The 21332-nt window shown below is 43.7% G+C and overlaps 1 protein-coding gene across 5 annotated transcripts in view; it reads left to right on the plus strand.

Moving 5' to 3' along the window:
- The window catches only part of LOC141947741 (contactin-4), a 343702-nt gene extending 323480 nt beyond the window's left edge, over positions 1-20222 (plus strand). For 4 of the 5 annotated variants that reach the window (XM_074879185.1, XM_074879183.1, XM_074879184.1 and 1 more), the window contains 11 exons: positions 4053-4228; positions 6712-6832; positions 9224-9382; positions 10142-10291; positions 11392-11462; positions 13267-13501; positions 14035-14150; positions 14605-14791; positions 15285-15397; positions 16962-17130; positions 18352-20222. In XM_074879185.1, the coding sequence (XP_074735286.1) occupies positions 4053-4228; positions 6712-6832; positions 9224-9382; positions 10142-10291; positions 11392-11462; positions 13267-13501; positions 14035-14150; positions 14605-14791; positions 15285-15397; positions 16962-17130; positions 18352-18452 (1598 nt within the window). In that variant the 3' untranslated portion in view covers positions 18453-20222. The remainder of the gene's footprint in view (positions 1-4052; positions 4229-6711; positions 6833-9223; positions 9383-10141; positions 10292-11391; positions 11463-13266; positions 13502-14034; positions 14151-14604; positions 14792-15284; positions 15398-16961; positions 17131-18351) is intronic. The other variant, XM_074879188.1, reaches the window with a different exon arrangement.
- The last annotated feature ends 1110 nt before the right edge of the window (positions 20223-21332 follow it).

A 21332-nucleotide genomic window follows, 5' to 3' on the forward strand; every position in this document is an offset into this window, starting at 1 on the left:
GTAAGAAAAGGTCAGATGGCCTCAGTGCACCCTGCTAGTGAGGCCGGGGCTGATGGTGGTGGTGTCCAGAGCTGTCCTGTGCAGCAGTGCGGGTCTGCTCCAGCTGAGGACCATTCCCGGGAGCTTTCACACTGCTCAAACCATCTCCGCTCTGGCGACAAGCTGCGCCGCTCCGTGAGCTGCCAGCCTGGCTGGCATGCAAAGAAAACTGCACATGGAACAAAAAACAGTGCCTTTTCTGTCACACAAAGCGTGCTTCTGAAAATGCCAGCATGGAAGGAAGGCTGAGAGGGAGCTCTCCTGCTTCCCCGAGCCTTCAGTGACACCTACAGACAAAGCACCAACCCCTCTGCAGAGGTGACAGCCCAGCACAGGCCTTGCTCCTGCTCCTCTGCAGGAAAGGTCTCCTCTTTCTCTGTAGCAAAGCCAAGGTCAATGTAAACTTGCTTACGTCTGCTGTCGCTGTGTTTGCCGTACCTACAGGACATTTATTGAATGTATTTGCATGTACAGTGTACATATTTTTTTCCCTCACTGTTCGCTATTTGAGACTAAAAGCCAGATAATTTTACCTCCTGGTGACAGAGGGCTTTTCATTCCCTGAGAGCATTCCCGTTGGCATGCAGTATTCACTTATTTCTCCTCTCAAAAATTCTCAGAAATGCCAGGTGAACTTTTTCAGAGCTGACCTGGAACAATTTTGCTTATTTTTCGTCTTTCTTTCTGAAGGAGAGCTGGGAAGTGCCAGGCGCCGCTTCCCTCTGTGGAGGGCTCATAAACCTGCAGGCAGCTGTACAGGTGGACATTACTAATAGAAATTTTTACCCTTTATGCGTAACCGAATCTTTTAGTCTTATTTTTTAAACTATACCAAAATGCACCAGCCTGCTCCAAAGGAGAATATGACCTCAAAATATCACCAAAATCACAATTTTATTTTAATTAACTGTCCTTGATGTCTAAGGAAAATAACCTGCACTCACAGGGGACAGGACAGTAACAGAGCATTAAGATCAGCTCTCCTGTACTATCTGTCTCCCTAGATTCCCTCTTGCCTTGCAAGGGGACAGTAAATAAATGAGTAGCTAGCTCAGAAAAAAACCCAGTCATTGTGGGTTTCTTTTTATTTTTGACTTGGATGCTAACCAGCACAATTTTGGTATCATTAAAGCACTTGCCATAATTTAAAAAGTGCCTGAAGTTACAGGTTTTGAAAATGCAGATCTCATAATTTTGATTACCACTTGGCTGTGTATCACCAAGGTGTGCCTACACTCGGCTGCCCTCAATTGGGTTCTGAATAACATTTTCCATTTGCTGCTCTGCTAGGGTTATTAAAGGGGGGGAGGGGATGTTTTTGTTTTTCAGCTTTCCCAGTCCTTGAGAAGAGATGGGTAAGCATTCTCCTTGGGGCGATTTGTAAAGTGCATGGCTGGGACTCACGCTCCTGCTGCACATGGTTTGGGTCAGAGCCCTCCCCGCGCATCGTTTGTCACCAGGCTGTGTCAGCTGTTCCCATAACCTGGTGTGTTCAGCTATTAGCTTGCAATGCTGCTTGACATGACTGGATTGAAACCTGGGGGCCTGATTTTTGGAGGCACCGGGCACTTGCAGTTCCTACAGCATCCGCAGGAGCTGTGCTAAACTGCTCTGGAAAGCAGGTCTCTAGCAACCACCCATGTTTCATTCTTCATATGTTTATAAACTGTATGAGTTGCTGCAGGAAGACTCAGATTTATGGTGCGGACTTCTCACCTCTTGCAGAAAGTGCTGTGGAGGTGAGGGTTAGCTGCAGCGAAACCTTGGTGCTGACACTTGTTAAGGATCGCAGCTTACACGGATCATTGCAGGACTCATGTAGGAGAGCTCAGGGCTTTGTAGGAGGCACCCATTTCATCTCGGAGTCAAGTCCTTCATAAATATTTCATACGGGCTTTGAACAGGGCAAGGGATGAACTTCTGATACTGAAAGAAATTTCAGTAAGTGATTCTGTGCCCAAGCCCCACTGCAGGTGCAGGCATTTCTGTAGTATCCTGAGCTTGGGATGCTCCGGGTCTTTTTGAGTTTCAGTAGTAGCAATCCCAAGTGACTGTAAAATCCTGATACATCAGTTAAATAAAAACAATGTCATAAGTCTAGGCAATAATTAAACATTATTTTAGTAACATGTACTTATGCTGCTTATACCTGAGAACTTCCCAATGCCTTACTTGTATTAATTAGTTAAGTGTCATAACACCTACTGTGGTTCTGCTAAGAGTTACTCTATTTTGTTGGAAGTGAAACCAAAATATAGACGAATTAAATTTGTCCGAGATAATACAGCCAAGACCTGATCTGAAGCCTATATAGTCAGCGATGAAATCTTTTTCACCACCTCCTGTACACTTTTGGTAAGGTCTTTGAAAACCCAGGAACAGCTTCACATCCCCTGAACTTCAGTGAATAGTTCTGCCCAGTGCATATCTCTGTTGCTCTATCCTTATTATTTTAGCAGAGAATTAAGCAGTTGGCCAATAGTCTCTGGAAGAAGCAAGTTAAGATTTTGGTTTCATATACCACAGAATGAATAATGCTCATAGTATTTTAGCATGACAGCTGTGCAGAATAGAATTCTGAAATAAGCAAAAATATCTGTGTATGATTTTCAGACTTTTTGCCTCAGTGTTAAGCAATATTTTTCTCCTTTTCATGTCCTCTGAGACCCTGTAGAAAAAAAATACTGCATTTTTGTCAACAGAAATGAAAGACAAATGTTAACTTTAGAGGCATAGGGAATTCACAGGAAGGATGAGGAACTGAAGTCTGCATAATGTGTCAAGGCTTATTGTTCTGTGCCACCATTTTGCTTGTACTGCACGACTAAAGTAAGAAATAGAGAATTAAACCAGTAGTAGAGGCTCCATGTGAACTCCAGCTGTGAACAGGGGATTAGTCCTGAAGGACAAGGTGGAGCTGGTATGTGCTGCTGCCCATATTTAACAGACAGAACTTGCTACATCACAGATATCCACAGGTTTGGGGACTTTCCTTTGGAAATGTTGTGTTTAGGACAATGCCTTTTCTCACCTTTCTTCTGCTTCACCTCCCCAAAATACTTGCTCAGTTCCTGTTCAACAGTTCAGTGACATCTCGTGTAAGACCACAGAGTTCCTAAAAAGTGAGTCAGTCTGACCTACTAACTGACCCAAACCAGCTGCACATCAGGCAGAGGAGTTACTACACTCAGAGCCACATCTTACCCCAAAACCCCTCTGGCTGACAGTACTTCAGGACTTGGCTTATTGGAGCAGAGTTTTGGTTTCCATGGTGTGAAAGGTTTGGTTGGTATCACTCATCATTTATATTTATTCTTTGTGTGAGCCCTCCTCACACGGAGAAAACTACCTGGATTTAAAATGTAAAACTATCCATCAAACAGAGAATGTGGCCAGTATTCTAAACAAGCACCAAGTTTTCAATAGACATAACATACAACAATAATATTAGTCTAATCCTTCCCTTTCCAGGTCTGAGCAGATATCAGTCATGTTTTCAATATACCCTTCTTCATTCCAGTTTTGGAGATTTTACATTAAGAGAGTTTTCTTAAACCAGCATTTAATTTGCAAACAGCATAATAGCTTTTTTGATAACCATGGTGAAACAAATATTTGATGTAAGAAGATTCAAATAAAATAATCTGTGATCTCCAAGTTTTTTCAAAAATTTTAAGCAAGCCTTTCAGATCTGCTGCACCCTTTCCCAGCCTTTTATTCTCCTTGTTCATCAGGATGGTGGCCAGAAAAGGATTCCAGAGAATTTATTAATAGTGTTTCAATCCAACAAATACAGAAAGGTATTGGAGGATAAAATCAAAGATGTGATAGTTCTACTTGTTGCATTAAGGATCTTCCTAAGTGATCACTGCAAATTTTTCAAGTTCTGCTGGCAATGCTGCAGCCACAGTAGACTGCTTAGGATCTTTCTCAGCTCTACATATCTCCCCATTTCTCAGGAGGACAGGATTAATGCATTTTTTTTCCCCCTTTGTTTTCTTTGTTGTTTGTAGATCCAACCCGGGTTATGGTGTCACCTTTCAGCATGGATGTCACTGTTGGAGAAAGCATTGTCTTGCCTTGTCAGGTATCTCACGATCACTCGCTAGATATCATGTTTACCTGGTCATTTAACGGACACCTGATAGACTTTGAAAAAGATGGGGATCACTTTGAAAGAGTTGGAGGGGTAAGTATTAATACTAAAGCAATTTCCTCACAGTAATAATAGAAGGTAACATAGAAAAGGGCTACTAATAGAAGGAATGGACTTGACTAAGTTGATACTAGGAGATGTTATCTTGTGTCCTATAGACTGAGAGATGAACATTGGCAGTATACTACTTCATCATAGTTGGTGTAGAATTGTTATGGTTTCTTAATGTTATGTCTTAAATCTGCTCACATGAATGATGCACTCACTTTGCAGTGCGATGTATGTCAGAAGACCTATAATAGGTGTTCTCATTGCAAAAAACTGCATTCTCATTCAAGAAAGAAGTCCATAATAGTTTTACTCTGGCTGTAACAGTAAAAGAAATGTAATATATAATAATTGTAGAACCTTGTATTTATACAGAAAATAGCAGGAAATCAGAGGATATCCTCAAATTTGTTCAGGCAGTGTTTGTTGGCATGTTTATCTCTGTCTGTGTCCTTCTCTTGTGACCTCATGCTTAGAATAAGTATTTTTGCTCTACACAAAACAACCTGCATAGTATTACACACATCACTGACCATCAGAGATGACATTTCTTTTCAGTGTTATCTGTGCACGTTTCCTGGCAACATTACACTGGTGTCTTTGGGTTGGTTATTTGTTTATGGGAAACCCAGTCAGTACCCACTGACAACGCAAACTTCTGCAATGTCCAGAGAATTGTTTATCTGAAGGTTTAAAAGATCATGTTCGTGGAAATCAAATAGCTAGGAGAAGAGTCAGGTGTGAAATGATGGTTAGACTGCCCATTCAATACAGCCCTGGCCACCACTGTCGCTCAAGACCATGATCAAGTGGCAGGTATGCGGAAGAAATGTAGTGAAGGTAGGAATTACTTTCCTTCGTTAGGAGAAAATCCGCTTGGGCCATTTGCCGCTTTCTGCCTCTCCAGAAAGGTTTAGGACCAGAGAGCCCGGCAGCAAGGTAATGGTGCCTGTGATGAAGGGTGCCCATGATGGTCCTTCCCTGCTTGATTTTCTCTGCTTTTAACCTCAGTTGCAAAGGGCAGGTTGTTTCAGCTTTACTAGTAGTTTTAGATTTCCTGAAGATGTTGTGGCATGAATTTTGGGAATCAAAGGGGGTCAGTGCTATAGGAGGAACCTCAGGACGCCATCTGTTAGAAAGGGGTTTCACACGAGGAGGTAGCATGTCTGTCAGACCTGCCTCAGCTTCTCATGCCATTCTTCTGACTAATCTCCAAATAATTATTACTAAAAGAGGAGCAGCAATTTCACAGGCTATGTCTGAAAAATGGGTAAAAAGTTTGCTTTCCTTTGTAACCATAACGTTTTCCTTTGAAGTTCAGATTTAATCTAATTTAGCCTGTTGTGTATTAGGCAGGACTTGGGGAGTTTAATTTCTCTATGCAATTTAAAAATGTTTTCTCATCCTTCCTGATGAATTTTTTCCACTTTTATTGGGTGAAGGTAGCAAGAAAAAGAAGGAAAGAAATGCAACAAATTTTCAGCAGAGGTAGAAAACTGGAAAGGGTTTTGCATGTTGGTCTAAGGGAGGTTTTAGAGAGACGTGTGCTCCACTGGGTTTGAGGCAGGCTGGTAGTCCATGTTTACGTTTGTCAGGACTGAAATTTAATGCTGAAAGGAAAAGGAAATACAATTTACAAACCTTGCTGTTATCCCTAAAAAAATCATTAAAAGATGAACTTAAAGATTGATGCCTAGGGCTCACATCAGCAGTGATGGCTCTTCCCAGTGACTGTGCCTGATTGGCCTGCAAAGCTAAAATTGCAAACTTTATTAATATTTTTCAGTCTGAAAGCCACAATCACAAGGTTACCCTGAGATTTCTAATGTATCGAATGCTTTGTGTCTGGAGAAAAATTTAGAGAGCTTTTTCAGCTTCCTATACATACAGAAACATAATTAGTTCTATTCAACAGTTAATCAGACATGCACTTGGCGTTTGGAAAACAAATTAGCACTGTTAGGTGATGCAAGATTTCCTCAGAGAGTGCTGTTCTCATGATCTTTAGCACAAAAATGCCGGGCAATCAAAATGCTGGCCCTAATACAAAGCCGTGAAACTATTGCAGATGTCTCATAATTTGGGCTGGTTTTCACTTCTGAAATAGATGTAGGCAGAACTTGGGCATCTGAATACCAGAGAGGCTATAAATTGGGTATCCAGAGAGGTAAAGGAGGAATCAGAGTGAACCTGCCCTACATAAGCTTTGTCACATTGTTTTAATGGGGAAACTGCTTAACGAACCCAAACCAGGCTCCCCTGCCCCTTGTAGGAGCCATAATTTTAGAAATGCTCCTGCTCTTATCTTCAAGGCAGACTCACATAATTTTAATAGGCCACGGCTTGCATTACTAATGTTTTCATCAGCTAGTGTAAAGTAAATCCATTAGTCACAGTGTCCTTCATGTGATAATGATGTTTAGCGCTCATTAAAAAGTAATTGTAACCACTTTTCCCTACTTTATCAGCAGGATTCAGCTGGTGATTTGATGATCAGAAGCATCCAGCTGAAGCATGCTGGGAAATACGTCTGCATGGTGCAAACAAGTGTGGACAAGCTATCAGCTGCTGCAGACCTGATTGTAAGAGGTATTTGAATTTTGTTACTGCTGTTGTTGCTGTAAAATTTCTTTTTTTTTTTTTTCTATCTTCTGCCGCTGGTAAGACAATTCTTGGGCTCGGAGACATTCGTTGGGATTCCAGCATCTTGTAATTAATCTAAGAAATAAGCTCTAAGTACATGCTGGGGTTCACAGTACGTTTTCAAACAGTGCATATAAAGATTATTTCATAAATACACACTCATACAACAGACACACAGCACAGATAAACACACTAGTACATGTTCGTGCCCTGAATGCAAAACTTGCACCGAGCTCGTTTATTTGATGAACTATGCAGCACAAACAGTATCCAGCTTATTCACTCATTTCTGCCCAGTGATATTGTTCCGTTTCTAGAATAAACATGATTTAACTTCACTGATATTTCAAGATCTATTCATTACCATACACAGGTGATCTGTAAGTATGACTTTACAGAGATGCAATTAGTTAACCCAAGTCTGGATCCTTACAGTAAATATGGTATATATTTTCCTGCTCATTAGCTTTGAGGAAAGCAAATTTTGGTGCTGCTCTGTACTTGCTACCCTCACTTCTCGTAGACCCCAGCAAAATCATACTTTGCACGTTCTCTGTGTAACATAAGTTCTCAGGCAACTTGGTGAAAGGAGGAGAGCATGAAAAAGAAGTAAAAAATTCCCTGTTTTTCAAAGTTGTGCTAGGTAAAATGTGTGTGATTAGGCCCTGAACTTTCATTGAGAAATGTGCCCTTGTCAGTAGTTAGGATTTCTGTTATCCTCATAATATTGTTATGGTTTTTACTACATTTCCCCTGTAGGAGTTTGAACGCAGACTGGGCCCCTGAAGGCAGCAGAGCCACTGCTCTCCTCCCCAGGAGGTTGCTGCCTGTTACACTGACTCTCAGTTTTTTGCTGCAGCATGATTTCAGATGAATTTTTTTGTTTGTTTTGCACAAACATTTCAAAACAGCCTGATGATGGGCGCCTCAGTTAGGTAATTTCCTTAGTGCTGGCTCTGTAAACAAATGGGAGGAACATTAAATTCTCACAAGAAAATGACCTTTGATGATTGCAAAAATACTGATCTTGTTGCTCCCTAAAAACATCAGCATCCAGGCCAGTGGTCCCACAGCTGCACTGACAGTTGTGCTGTACTGTCTCCCTGACTGCATAAAAATTGGGAAATATCCTTGGGCTGTGAGACGAGGGGAGGCGAATAGCTGGTGCATAAATAGAGCCTTCAGAATAAGTTTTTTAAATATTGGAGTTATGTGAAAGTAATAAGAGATTAAATACTAGAATAAAAGTCAATTATTTATGTCAGGGAATATCAAACAAGAGCATACAGAAGTAACCCCTGGCACCAGTACACACAGATCATCCCACTTGTTCAGGATGGGATTTTTTCAGGCCATCAGAACAGGAGAAGTACGTGTCTGTCAGCAGCCCAGAACTGTTTGGTAAATCGATAACTGATCGTTTTTCCCTCTCTTGCCCTACTGTAGCCTGCACCCCGCATAGAAGTGTATTCTGAAATGTTGGGAACAACTACGGTTATTCCAAGAGATGAAGTGAAGACAGGTTGTTTCAGCCCCTGCCAAGCAGTAGGAGTAATTTGTGGCAGATCCAATGAAAGCTCATTTCTCTGGTGTAACTTGCACTGGGGGACCAAAGAAGCTGACTGCTTCATGAGGCTGCGTTGCATGGCTACTCCCCCCAGCAAAACAATTTAAAGTTTTAATTTCTGAGAAATTAAATCTGACTAGACCTGCTGAAACTTTCATTTTAAAGACAGGATATTGGAAGGTTTCGGGGTATTTTAGATATTTAAACGTGTCCAACTCTCTGATTATCATATGAAAATAATTTTAGTCCACAGGGTGAATTTAAGAGAGTTTGCTTGAGATGGTACTTTTGGGGAGAGACTTCATCTCAGGTACCACTACTGACAGTAATGGCCATGTGATCACAGGAGAGGGCTCCTCACTTGGATCGGTATAGCCTGCAGTGCTTTCCTGGTTCAAAGGAACCCAGCAGTGAAGCAGAAAATACTGGTCCCTACTCAGACACGATGCTAATTACAGGCCAGTCCTAAAACAGCAGACGTGAGATAGCAGAGCTGATCCCTAGTGCCTTGCTCGGGCAGGCCACGGCGCTTCTCCTCATGGCGGGGCACCTGGGGGCTGTGGGTGAAGTATCTCATGTTTGTGTATCTCCCCCATGCCTCCCAACCTCATCTAGACAGCAAGAGCAGCTAAACCACAGCTGGGGCTGCGCTTAACTCCTCTGCAGGGACTCGGTTACCTCTGTCCTGAGTAAAGGAAGAAGACCAGAGTGCTCCTTCCTTGAGCCACTGCAAATCTCCAAGCAGCCCTCTCCTTTAATTCCCCCAACAGGTCCCCCAGGTCCCCCAGAAGCTGTGACAATAGATGAAATCACTGACACCACCGCTCAGCTGTCCTGGAGGCCAGGAGCAGACAACCACAGCCCTATCACAATGTATGTGGTACAAGCAAGGACTCCCTTCTCGGTGGGATGGCAAGCAGTGAGCACAGGTAGGTCCATCGCCTGGCCCCCAAAGAGCTGCACCAATGGAAAAATGCATCCATGGGGCCCCACGCATGGGCTGACTGGAGCAGCTCTGCACCCTGGAGTGAAAAATAATTTCACTGGCTGCAGAGCACTGGTCTTATTAACCAAAGATTTAGGTTTGGTCCACTGGCTGGACCCAAAGATTCAGGGTCCAGTGCTATTACTCACCCATTTTTCTCATGAATGTTTAAGAGAAAACAGAATGAATTCCTATCTTTCGTTGCCACTCTGGAGATACACAACAGTAATTGTGGTCTATAAAGACATCCCTTAGGGACAGACCATGTCATCTGGCCTCTCTTTAAGTAGAATTATTTTCCTGATAGAGGGAAAAATCCCATGATGTAATTGCTCATTCTGTCAGAGGTTAATTTTGTTCCAGTAACCATTGAATAGAGGGAACAGTGCATTTCAAAAAGAAAAATAAAAACCCTTTAAACCTGTTGTCTTGACACTTTGTTTTCAAAAAGTGGCAGTTTAGGAGAAACTCTTTAATAGCAGAAATTTCTGTGCTAAAAGCACAATGTTTTAATGCTGCCTTTTACTTCTTTGCAGTTAACAAAACGTTAGAAAAATGAGAAAAGTTTTATCAATCCTTATTCACTTTGAATTTACATTAATCCCTCACTTTTAAGGGTATCAGATATCTCTGATCTTTTCTCAGCAGTCTGTAATACTTTTAGTGGGTTTCATTGCATTCCTGACCTGTGGCTGTCTCCTAGTTCCAGACATCATCGATGGCAGGACATTCACAGCGACGGTGGTGGATCTGAACCCTTGGGTCGAGTATGAATTTCGAGTAGTGGCTGCCAACCTGATTGGGATTGGAGAACCCAGCAGACCTTCAGAGAAGAGAAGAACCGAAGAAGCTCGTAAGTAGTGGTGGGCGACTAAGTTAAATCTTGTTGAATAAATGCTCATTAGTGCTAATGGATGTGTTGTGCTGGAGGAAGCTGAGGACCATTTTTTGCACCCATTGCTCTCCTCCCTCATAGCATGTTACTTGTGTGCACTGAACACGCAGGAGAAGTTGTGGAGCTCCTGATGGGCTCTTTTGCTCCCTCATGACTCCTGGAGTATAGGAAGATTTCATGCCCTTTCCCTGCAGAAAGCAATGATTTTCCAAAAAAAAGTGTTTGGACAGGTTTTTTGGAAAATAGTGCCCAGTATCCACTGATGAGAGAGATGAACTCTGAGAGCAGTCCCTCTGGTTTCCCATGATCGATGTGGTGGAAACTCTGGAGCGCAGACTACAGCACCTCAAGAGCAGGAGTTTGAGCTTCACAGCTGGAGTGTCGGCAGTCCCTTGATGCTGGGGGCTTCTGCGGTTCTTGCAGTACCTTGGACCTTGTCCCTGTGGTCCTTCAGGGCTTACTGAAGGTCTGTCTTCTGCGACCCTCTCCCAAATACGCCACTGCCTCCTGGAACCACACTGCATCTTCAGGCAGCTGCAGGCAGAGCTTGGCCGTGATCTTCAGCAGTGCCTGTGTTCAGGGATTTCAGCGCAAGCCACCAACCTTGAGAGCTTTAATGCTCCTTGATGCTGTCCCTGTCTTTTGATCTGGCAGAAAGGGGTCACGGTAAGGCGTGGGCTCAGTGTGGTGGCTGCAGGGATATGTGCCTTGGTCATGGGAAACCCCTGGTAGGTGGCTCCTCTGTTCTGTTTCAGCTTGTATTGGAACAGAATATGAAATAGGAAAATAAATAAAAGCCCTTTTTTATGGAAGATGAATGTTTAAACTAAACAATTAGTTACTGAATACACAAGTTAATTGACATACTTTTAATATACTATTATTGACATATTTTAATATGCTGTTTGCCATAGCAAATTAGTCATTTCCTAATAGCATTCCTGGTACCCAGCATGGGAAGGCCAGCAGAGTCCCATTGCTGCGTAGGTCTGTTCCATTTCAATGCTCTTTTCTGGTTTCAAAGTTGCCATGTCCATCTTCTGCATCTTTTTTTGCAGTTCCTGAAGTGACCCCAGCTAATGTCAGTGGAGGTGGAGGGAGCAAGTCTGAGCTAGTCATTACCTGGGAGGTAAGTGGAGAGAAAAATTAATATGGTCCTGATCGAAATGCACCCTTTCACCCCAGACCCCAGTGAAGCTTTTGTAGATTTCAAACAGTTTACGATAAAAAGCCAGGTTGTGTGATAAAAATAGCGCAGCTATTAAAATTGAGCTAATCCCCTTCCCCACCCCAGGCCCCTGTGCAAGGAGGCCAGTCAAGAAGTGCCATGTGGGGGCCACAGGCTGCCCATTGCTGCTTTGACACGCACACAGCTCCCCCGACCCTCAGCACGTTGGTACGCATACGGCAGAACGTGGATGGGCAGAAACTACCCGAGGGATAAAACAGTTTGTGAGGCCAGGCTTGGCATGTCCTGACCTGGTTGAGAATTGTTGTGGCTGGCTCCCAAGCTTCATCCCTCATCCCTGCACTGGGATATATGGCAGCAAATAGTTAAGAGTTAGCACAACACGTTGCATGCTGGCTTTTGTTGCTGCTAATGAAAGCCAGCAAGAGGAGATACAGAGATGAAGAATGTTTAATATTCCTTAAGGCAGTCAGGGTTAGAACTTTAGTCATTTGTCTGCTCATATTTTCATGTTATGATGCGATGCAGCTGGCATATTTTTCCTAATAATGAACTTCACTAGACATGCTAACACTTCCACTTAGCACTATTTCTGACCAAGCTGGCAGAATGAATCGCCAGAGATATTTTTAAGGTTATTAAAAAACTATAAATGGGTTTTTGTCCTTACCACACAGCACAATGTGCTAAATTCTCTCCTCCATTGGACTAATTAGCTGCGCTGTGTCTCCTGAAGATACTGCAATATGTTTCAAAAACACACATGGCCAGAACATCAGCCATTGATTTGAGTTGTAATTTTCACAAAATGTAATTTGTATCTTGATAGAACAGTCAGTTTACTCTTAAATGTCCAGGGGCCTTTTCTTTATGGTCTGGTGTATTTTTTGAGCCTTACAATACAGAGTAAGAAGCAGTCACCAAAAGTAACCCCTGCATGTGCTTAAGCACCATGGTCATCTGTGGGAGAGTGGCCCATAATTACAGATTATTTTAATACATTGAAGCTTTGGGTTTTGATGCAGCTTTTAGGGGGCTACAAGCCTGAGAGGACAAAGTGTCAGTGTGACCAGAAGTGACCTGGAGGTGGCAGGTTGTTTCTTCTAGCTGTTACGTGGCACTTACCTGCCCTGCTCCATCACGTTTGTGACAAGTTTCTCCCTGCCATTGTGGTCTCTTAACAAGTCACATTGTATGGGATGTGGACAGTTGGCTGACCTGGTCTGGGTCACTGCGAAGCAACGGGCCAGCAAGGGACCACCAGCCCCACGCAGGCTGGGACATTGCTAGGATGTTCTTCAGGGCTTCATGTGCCATTCCAAAGACGTGAGAGCAGCTGCACGTGTATTGGGAAAGCAGGAACTGTGTCCTGGGTTCACCCCAACAACCCTCAGACTCAGTCGCTGCAGTGCCTAAAATTACTCACATTGTTGTTGAAGGCTCCATCTAGTCAGTGAAGGGAGGTGGGCACCTGTGAAGGTGAATTAAGTCTTAGACAAAGTGTCTTCTGGAGGGGCTGTTTTTTCCCCCCGAATACAGGGAGCTCGCAAAGCAGCAAGGCTCTAGCACAGACGGGATGGGATAAATTCAGGTGAGATGCAAAGTAGGACTCCAGCCACCTCCCATCTCTAATGCTCTATTTAGCTTTAGAAGGACCAAGAGGCAACAGCCAGCATGTGGGCAGGGAGATAAACACATGCCACTGCTGAAAGTGCTGTTTCTCCCACGGTCTGCCCACCCACAGACAGTGCCTGAGGAGCTGCAGAATGGAGGTGGCTTCGGATATGTGGTGGCCTTCCGCCCCTACGGCACCGTCAGCTGGATGCAGACCGTCGTGGCCTCCCCAGATGCCGCCAGATATGTCTTCCGCAACGAGACCTTGCCGCCCTTCTCCCCCTACGAAGTTAAAGTGGGGGTGTACAACAACAAGGGGGAAGGGTCGTTCAGCCCCGTGACAGTCGTCTACTCAGCAGAAGAAGGTAGAGCCAGGAGCCCACCCCACCGCCTCTCCCTCCTCCCCACTGTTGGCACAGGGGGGTTGACCGGGTCTGAAAGGGTTTAGTATCCACCTTGACATATCCTTTGATACCTAATCCTTGCTCTGATTTATAATAAATGGCGAGCCGTGATTAATTCTTTTGATAGTCATTAAAATAACATTAATCGTAATGAAATCTTTTGATATTAATGAAAAAGTAATATGTAATCTGGAAAGAATTCCACTGAGATTTAGTATGAATTAATGTCCACTGATTAGAAAATGTTCCCTCTTGTCCTAATTACAGTACATGGTATCCTGGGTTGAGTTTAGTAATGACATCTTATTATTTCTTAGGTAGAGGAGCGGTGCCGTCTGGCACAGGCTGACAGGCCATCGTTTTGAAATGTGGAAGTTTGTTTTGGTTGCATGCTTCTTTTCTCATGCAATGAAGAAAATAAATCCCTTGAAGTCTGGGACTAATTGAACATAAAATTGAAAACACTTAATTTTATTTTTAACTCCTCTACCCAGAGCCAGCAAGAGCCCCGACCACTGTTTTGGCCAGAAGTCTTTCTGCCTCAGATGTTGAAGTTTCTTGGGCTCCCCCTTGGGAGAACCAGCACAAAGGAAGAATACAGGGATATGAGGTATGGAAACGCGATGCAGCATCCTTTCAATACTAAGCCTTGAGGAGACGTGGAGATCCATCCTGGGCCGGCATTGTGGTGCTGCTCCTGCCTGCCACGAGGCGGGTGGATTCCTGCAGCAAATTTGCTTCCTTTTGTCTCTTCAGTATGCAGAGATTTCTCTCACATGGTAAACAATTGCACATCTTTCTCTGTGTGATCTGGATGAAAATGGAGAGCTGGGGGAAACCTGTATGAAGGTGCTTCCATGGCCAGGCAGCATCTGAGGGCCTGGGGGTGGGGCACTGCAGCCAGACTGGTTTCTAGCAAGGAACAAAAAGGGATTGTAACAGGGTGCAGGATCTGTTCCTGTGGCACTTGCACTTTGGGCAGAAGTGCCAGAGTTAGCACTGGAAACAACGGGGTGCTGCCAGCCCGTAGCTCGAGGTAGACACGTGCCTGCTCTGCTTCTCAGGTCAGATGTTGGAGACATGACGAAAAGGAAGAAAACGCAAAAAGGATTCGAACGGTTGGCAATCAAACGTCTACAAAAGTCAGCAACCTGAGAGGCAATGCGCTTTATCACTTGGCAGTCAGGGCATACAACACGGCTGGGACCGGCCCCTCCAGTGCCGCGGTCAACGTCACAACGAAAAAGCCACGTGAGTGTTTGTGAGGACGGGGGACTCTTGCCTGGGAGGGTTTCTGCCAGTGCTTCCCTCTCCTTCAAGCTTTCTTGAGTCTAAAGGAGCTGTGAGACTTTTCTTTGCTGGGTTTTTGTGCAGAAGACTTGGCAGCTTTTTTTTTTTTTTGTAAGGCTCTTCCCTGTGTTAAGTAAGCAGAGCATGCAAAACTGAAATCACAGCTGTGCAGGAAAATTAAATATTTATCTCATCGTTCAAGCGGGCTTTTTTCTTCTGGTCTCAGGCATGTTGAGCAACTGACTGAATCCTTTTTGCATTTAGAGCACTGTGTTGTGTCACACCTCCTGTGACCTTGAGGACACAGATCAGTGAAACAGCTCATTAGCTTTCTAGAGCAATAGGACTCTGGGCACGCTCAGACATGGTGGTAGAAGCCTCATTGGTACTGGGAGGGATCCAACTGGAAAATGCTGCTCCTTAGTAATACAGTGCTGTGTATATTTTGGTATAGCACCAAGTCAGCCCCCCGGGAACATCATATGGAATTCATCTGACTCGAAGATCATACTGAACTGGGACCAAGTGAAAGCGCTGGACAACGAGTCAGAAGTGAGAGGCTACAAAGTGAGTATTTTGTCAGCACAGGCAGCTGGACAACAGTCCCCCACACCATGTCCCTCACCACCCCAGGGTTCTGCAGCAGATCCTCAGCTCCTGTTGTCACTGGATTCTGGCATTGGGCTATAGGGAACATTTCCATGAATCCAGTGTCAAGTTGGTATTTATAGTAAGACCAGATGAGGTGTTTTTCATGGTACTTGGATGGTTTTCCAGGTTGAAACTGAAGCATTCCTGCAGAAACAGAGGCCATATCTGTGCAGAGTGAGCATGTTCTGCCGGCTGCTTGCCCCTTGCCCCAGCAACACTCACCCCTGCAAGCACCTGTGCGGGCCTCAGGCCATAGACCTTCACCTGCTTGTGCCCTCTGAAGCTCCCGCCTGCAGGACTGCTCTCCTGCCTTTGGTGGAAACCTTCCAAAGGCTGTAGTTGACTCCTTAATTGCCGATAAATAAGATGCTTTTTTAATAGCTCCCATTTTCTTGAGAAAGCAAAGCCAAAAGGAAAAGAAAGAGAATCCTCATTAGTAGCAGTTTTAATACGGTATAATTTAACTAGAGAGAAATCTTGGGAAGAATTCAGGTCTATCACCTTACACAAGGGTGTAATTAGGCCCAAAGAAGACATCAGCGTGCAATCGCCAGCCGTTGCCTTGAGGGTTGAGTTGTGCAAACGTTTCCCACCAGAGCTTGAAATGATGAAGAGCCTGGACAGGCTTTGTATTTTGTTCACAATCTGGAATGCTGGCGGCATCAGCTTTGTGAGCCTGGGCCAGCTCTCCTGAATTTCTGCACTAACTCTTCAGTGCCTTTGGTGCCCTGTATCAGATTATCCAAAATAAGTAATTCCTTGGGGTTTTTAGTCAAAACCTCAGATGAACCTCAGCAGTTTGGACCAACTTTTCACCACCTATTTTAGGTTTGAAATGCAAATTAAGAAGTCAGTTGGAAGGGGGTGAGAGACTCATCACCGTGAAAAAGCAAACTCCATCTAGTGGGTTTCTAAAAAGTCCTCTTTTAACTTATTGTCAGGATAACACAGTCAGATGTCTTTTCTGAAGCCTAGAAAAACATTGCCTTTTTTTTTCCTGGAAATCTTGTATTTTATGTCACAATTTATGATCTAAATCAGTAGAATTCCCAGATCTTAGAAGGTAATTCAAAAAAACCAATTATTCTGGGAAGCTGGTCATGGCACTGCATCAAATATCCCAACTCAGTTTCCTGAAGAAACATAATAAGAAGTTTTGACATAAGCCTCGGGATTTATTTTAGCTTGATCAAGCTAAAGATTTCGCTGAGGGGCTCTGCCAGGTGCTGAGGCCGTGTTTGGTGCTGTGAATCATCTCTGCCCTCCTCCCAGTGTCACCTCCCCACCCGGGCACTGTCACCACTGTGCTGCTGTGGGTCCCCAGCCAAAACCCATGTGGGGGTCTGAATGGCCCCGTTGTGACCAGACCATGTGTCTGAGCATCAGAGGCAAGGAAAGAGCAGCAGCAAATCTGGCCGCCCTTAGGGCAATGGATGTCTCTGCCGTTTCTGCCTCCTCTTCTCTCTCCCCTTTGCTGCAGGTTTTGTACAGGTGGAACAGGCAGAGCAGCACATCCATAATAGAAACAAATAAAACCTCCGTGGAGCTCTCCCTGCCATTCGACGAGGACTACATCATAGAGATAAAGCCGTTCAGCGACGGGGGCGACGGCAGCAGCAGCGAACAAATCCGAATTCCAAAGATATCGAGTAAGGACAGAAGAAATTGGGTTCCATGCCTGCTCCTGCGGCCACCGAGCCGTGGGGAGCCAGCATCTCCCAGCCCCTCTCCTGGGGGGGACAGACCTGCTTCGCCCCAGTCACCGGTCGTGTCTACAAACAGGGACAAACTAGAGCCTTGAAGCTGAGCAGGGGCAGGCTGTAGGTCTGGCCATCTCCCAGGCAGGGAGCTGAAACCCAGACTTACCCAGGACCAGTAGTCATTCCAGCCCATGTTTCTGGTTTTATCCTGAGTCAAGATTAAACCATAAGAAACACCATCATAAGTAGTTATATTTGTATTTAAGATTTCTAGACGCTTTCCACTCTCTTACTTCCATACTCATATATATGTTGAATATATTGTTCCACTGCAATTCACTGTAACAAAATACAAAATGCAGTGTTCAGAGCTTTTAAATTTATAAGGCTACTGTATGGCCGTATTCCATTGTGTGTTGGATGCATAAATATTTATTTAGGGAAATGAGGTTGTGTAGAAGAACAAGCAGAAAAGAGAGTATTTTATTACACTACGTTGCTTTTGCAAAATCTTCATGTCCCATCTTCCATTAATAATGCCACAGTTTATAAGCTGCATTAAATCAGGAGCCTCTGCAATGCAGGAATATGGCATTAAAATTACAGTAACGTAAAAAACCCTGGGTGAGATCAGAATTATCTCCACCATGGTTGTACACTGTGGCTGTATAAACCATGCGGAGGAGTGTAATCAGCAGACCCAGGAGAGTGAAGGAGAGCAGGAACATACGCCAGTTCCGATTCGGTGGAACACAGTGGGCCACGGAGCAGGTATGCAGCTCCTCCAGGACGTGGATGATGCCAGGCTGGTGCCAGAAGCAACAGCTTGAATATAGTACAAATGTAAAAAAAAAAAAAAAAAAAAAAAAAGTAAGAAGTAAACAGGCCATGAAGTAATATAATTGTGAAGTAGGCTCAGTGCAACAGCGGCAGGAATTCTAGTTGAACCAAAAATTCAGTTAGAGAGGTGAAACCCAGTAAACAGGAGGTTACTGAAGCAGGAGGAGGGACCACACGTGGGGACCCACCTTCCCGTGAGGTCTGACCTTCCTGCCACCACTGCTCTTCGTCAGAGGAGACAGAATTAAAATCTGGGGGGAAGAGGTTTGGGATAATGAAGGCTGCTCTCTTCACTCTTGGCTTATTTTCTCTCCTCTCTCCTTTGCTCAGATGCGTACGCAAGAGGATCCGGCTCTTCGACCTCCAACGCCTGTACACTGTCAGCCATCAGCACAATAATGATATCGCTCACAGCTCGGTCCAGTTTATGACAAAAATTACATAAAGGACTTCTTGTTTATAATATAAGCAACATTTAGCTAGTTGTTTTGAAGACACCCAGTACTAAGTAATATTGTGGTTTGAGTACATCTTACTACTGGAAAAATGTTTATGCTTCTTTAGGAATGGCATTATACAGTACTTCCTCAAAGCAAATATAGCTTTGTCTGAAGTTTCCTTGGAAACTCTGCAATGCACTGAAAACATCTGTAATATGATGTTACCAAAGCAGTTTACATATGTCCTTATATGCATATTTTTTATTATATATTTAGTGTTTTATAGAATTTTTTAAAGTTAACATATGATGTAGATATTAATTTTTCCTCTGCTATAAAATGCTATGGACGACATTATCACGAAAATATTGTTTGGAATCTTTTCCTTTATGATGGAGAGTTCAAAGTTGTTCTTAGTAAATTGGCTGCAACTTTACTGTACAGTTTTACAATGCTACGCAAGGCAGAACTGTTCCAGATTCAGTTCGTAATGCAGCTGTATTTAAATGGCAGTTACGATGATTTTTGTGTTAAATCAAGTGCTTATAACACACAAGATATTATATTTTATTCAGAGGTCTAAGCAAGACAAACTCGAAATACTCAGTAAGAACACTATAATCCTGAAAAAATACATGAATTTTGGTTGTTTGTGGACTACAGGACATGTAGCTAATATTCTGGCATCATGCAGCAAGGGTCCATTTTTACTGTCTTGAAATAGCTTTGTCTTTATCATAATTAGCATTAAATTGGGTAGGAATGAAGATACTGCAAAGATGCGATCTCTGCCTCTAGTGACAAAAAGGGACAGGTACCCAAAGGAGCAAGCGAACAAACGACGTGGTTCTCGCCTTTGGGTGCAAACCCAGCTCAATCCACCTCGCTTTTGGGGATTTTATTCCAAGAAAATTAGAATACAGCGACTCTGAGACGTCAAGCTGCCCTGGGTTTGCTGTCCGAACACGCGCTTGCTTTCCACGTGCATTGGAACATAACTCATCATCCTTCGTAACTCCACTATATAGAAAACACTTCAGCAATCTGGTCCGAGCCAAGAGGATCAGCGGAGCTGTGCTGTGCTTCGGCACGCCCTCGGAGGTGCAGGCTGCCCGCGGGGAGGTGGGATCTCCCAGTAGTTCTCTGCTAGGAAGTCTGTGTCTCTTTAGAAACTCTTCATAGATGCCTGAAGGCAAAATAAGAGTCACACTGGAAAACGACAATATCCACAGCAAAATAATTCTTCTTAAGAGAAGGACTGTTTGTTACTACGGGGTAATTTTGTAAGTTCACTCAGATGGGATAACGCTAGTAAAAGGCAACGGAATTTTCTATAAAATTTTCAAGTTTAAATGCGCTGCAGTGGTTTATTTTTATTTTTTTTCCTGATAGCTTGAATTTGCCTGTAACTTGTCTTTTTTGCTTACAAAATAATACAGTTAACTTTTAGACCTTCTAAATATATTTATTCAGTAACTCATAATCAGGATTCCACTTGTGTAAAAGTCAGGGGTGTTGACCAGAGAAATATTGTCAGTATTTCAAGCTGTGTTCCTTTCTTAGTTTGATATGGTTACTTCTATGTAAAAAAAAAAAAAAAGAAAAACAAAAAAACCACAAAACCAAGAAAAATTGAACAAAAAAAAAAAAAGAAGCTTCTGTAGTTTTCTCCCCAGTGTAAATGATATTTATCAGTGATCTAGCAGATGTAATCTTTTTTTAAAGGTATTGGTAATAAATATTCTGTCATTTGTAAAGATACCTGTCTTCCAGGAGCTTTTTTCCTCCATGTTTCGTTCTACCCAGTGACAAATTTCACCATAGCAATAGGCAGCACCTGCTGAGATTGTCACTGATGTGAAGATACAGAAGAGTAAGTTTAAGACAAAACTTTGTGGAGACATAACAAAAAAAATCTATTTATACATCTTTGGTCTAATTCTGCTTCCAAAACTGACAAAAAAAGAAAATCTGCGTGGGTGAATTTGGGGTGATAACGTCTATTTATGTATTTCCAGGCTCATGTGGGCTCGTGCTGTTGGAGTGGAGCCTCTACAGCTTGGGAAGCTCAGAGTGAAAAAAGGAAAACCCAAAAAAAAGCAAACTGGTGTTCACCTGGCATGTGACCGTTTCTCTGAGCGTGTCCATCGCAGCCGGTCAGGAGCAGGGCAGGCAATGGCAGCTCCACACACCTGCTGCTGGTGAGCGGAGCATCAGTGGCCCTGCTGCAGAGCAAACCCCGCTGCAGGCACCGCACTGCTTCGCTCGTTATCCTCCTGAATCTCTGAGGGTGTTGGGGAGTGCTGCCTGAAATTGCTAAATCTGCCAAACCCACATCTCAATTCTGATTTTCAGGGGCAGCAGCACAGGAGTCGTATGACTGCGCTCTGCATTTCTTGGGAGCAATGTTGCGCTTTGCAATCAATGAAGCTCGAAACCAAACTGGCCTGGTAACACAGTTCCATTTTTGAAAAGCAAATTTAAAATTGCCATCTCTAGAAGAGGGCGAGAGGTGCACTCCTGTGGCTGCTCTGGCGGAGGCAGCAGGGAAAAGCTGCAGCAGTAGAAACACACTGGGATTGCAGCAGAATTTAAAGAAAAAAAAACTCAGAATAAATATTTCTGTGCACTCTGGGAAAAAAACTCGTAACTCTGATCTAGCAGTTTGGGGATAGATAGTTTCACTGGTGGTGTGGGCTGGCGTAATAGTGGCAAAATATGACACGCAGCCCTGAGCATGGCCTGTCCTCTTTGCAGAGCTCACTAGTGGCAACGTGGCCATGAGAGCAGATGGCCTGGGATGTACTGAAGATGCTCCCTTTTCTCTCTGGCTGCCCAAAATGGAGACAGTTTGCTCCAAGTGTCGTGACC

The sequence above is a fragment of the Strix uralensis genome, chromosome 10 (genome assembly GCF_047716275.1).
Source record: "Strix uralensis isolate ZFMK-TIS-50842 chromosome 10, bStrUra1, whole genome shotgun sequence".
Taxonomy (NCBI): Eukaryota; Metazoa; Chordata; class Aves; order Strigiformes; family Strigidae; genus Strix; species Strix uralensis.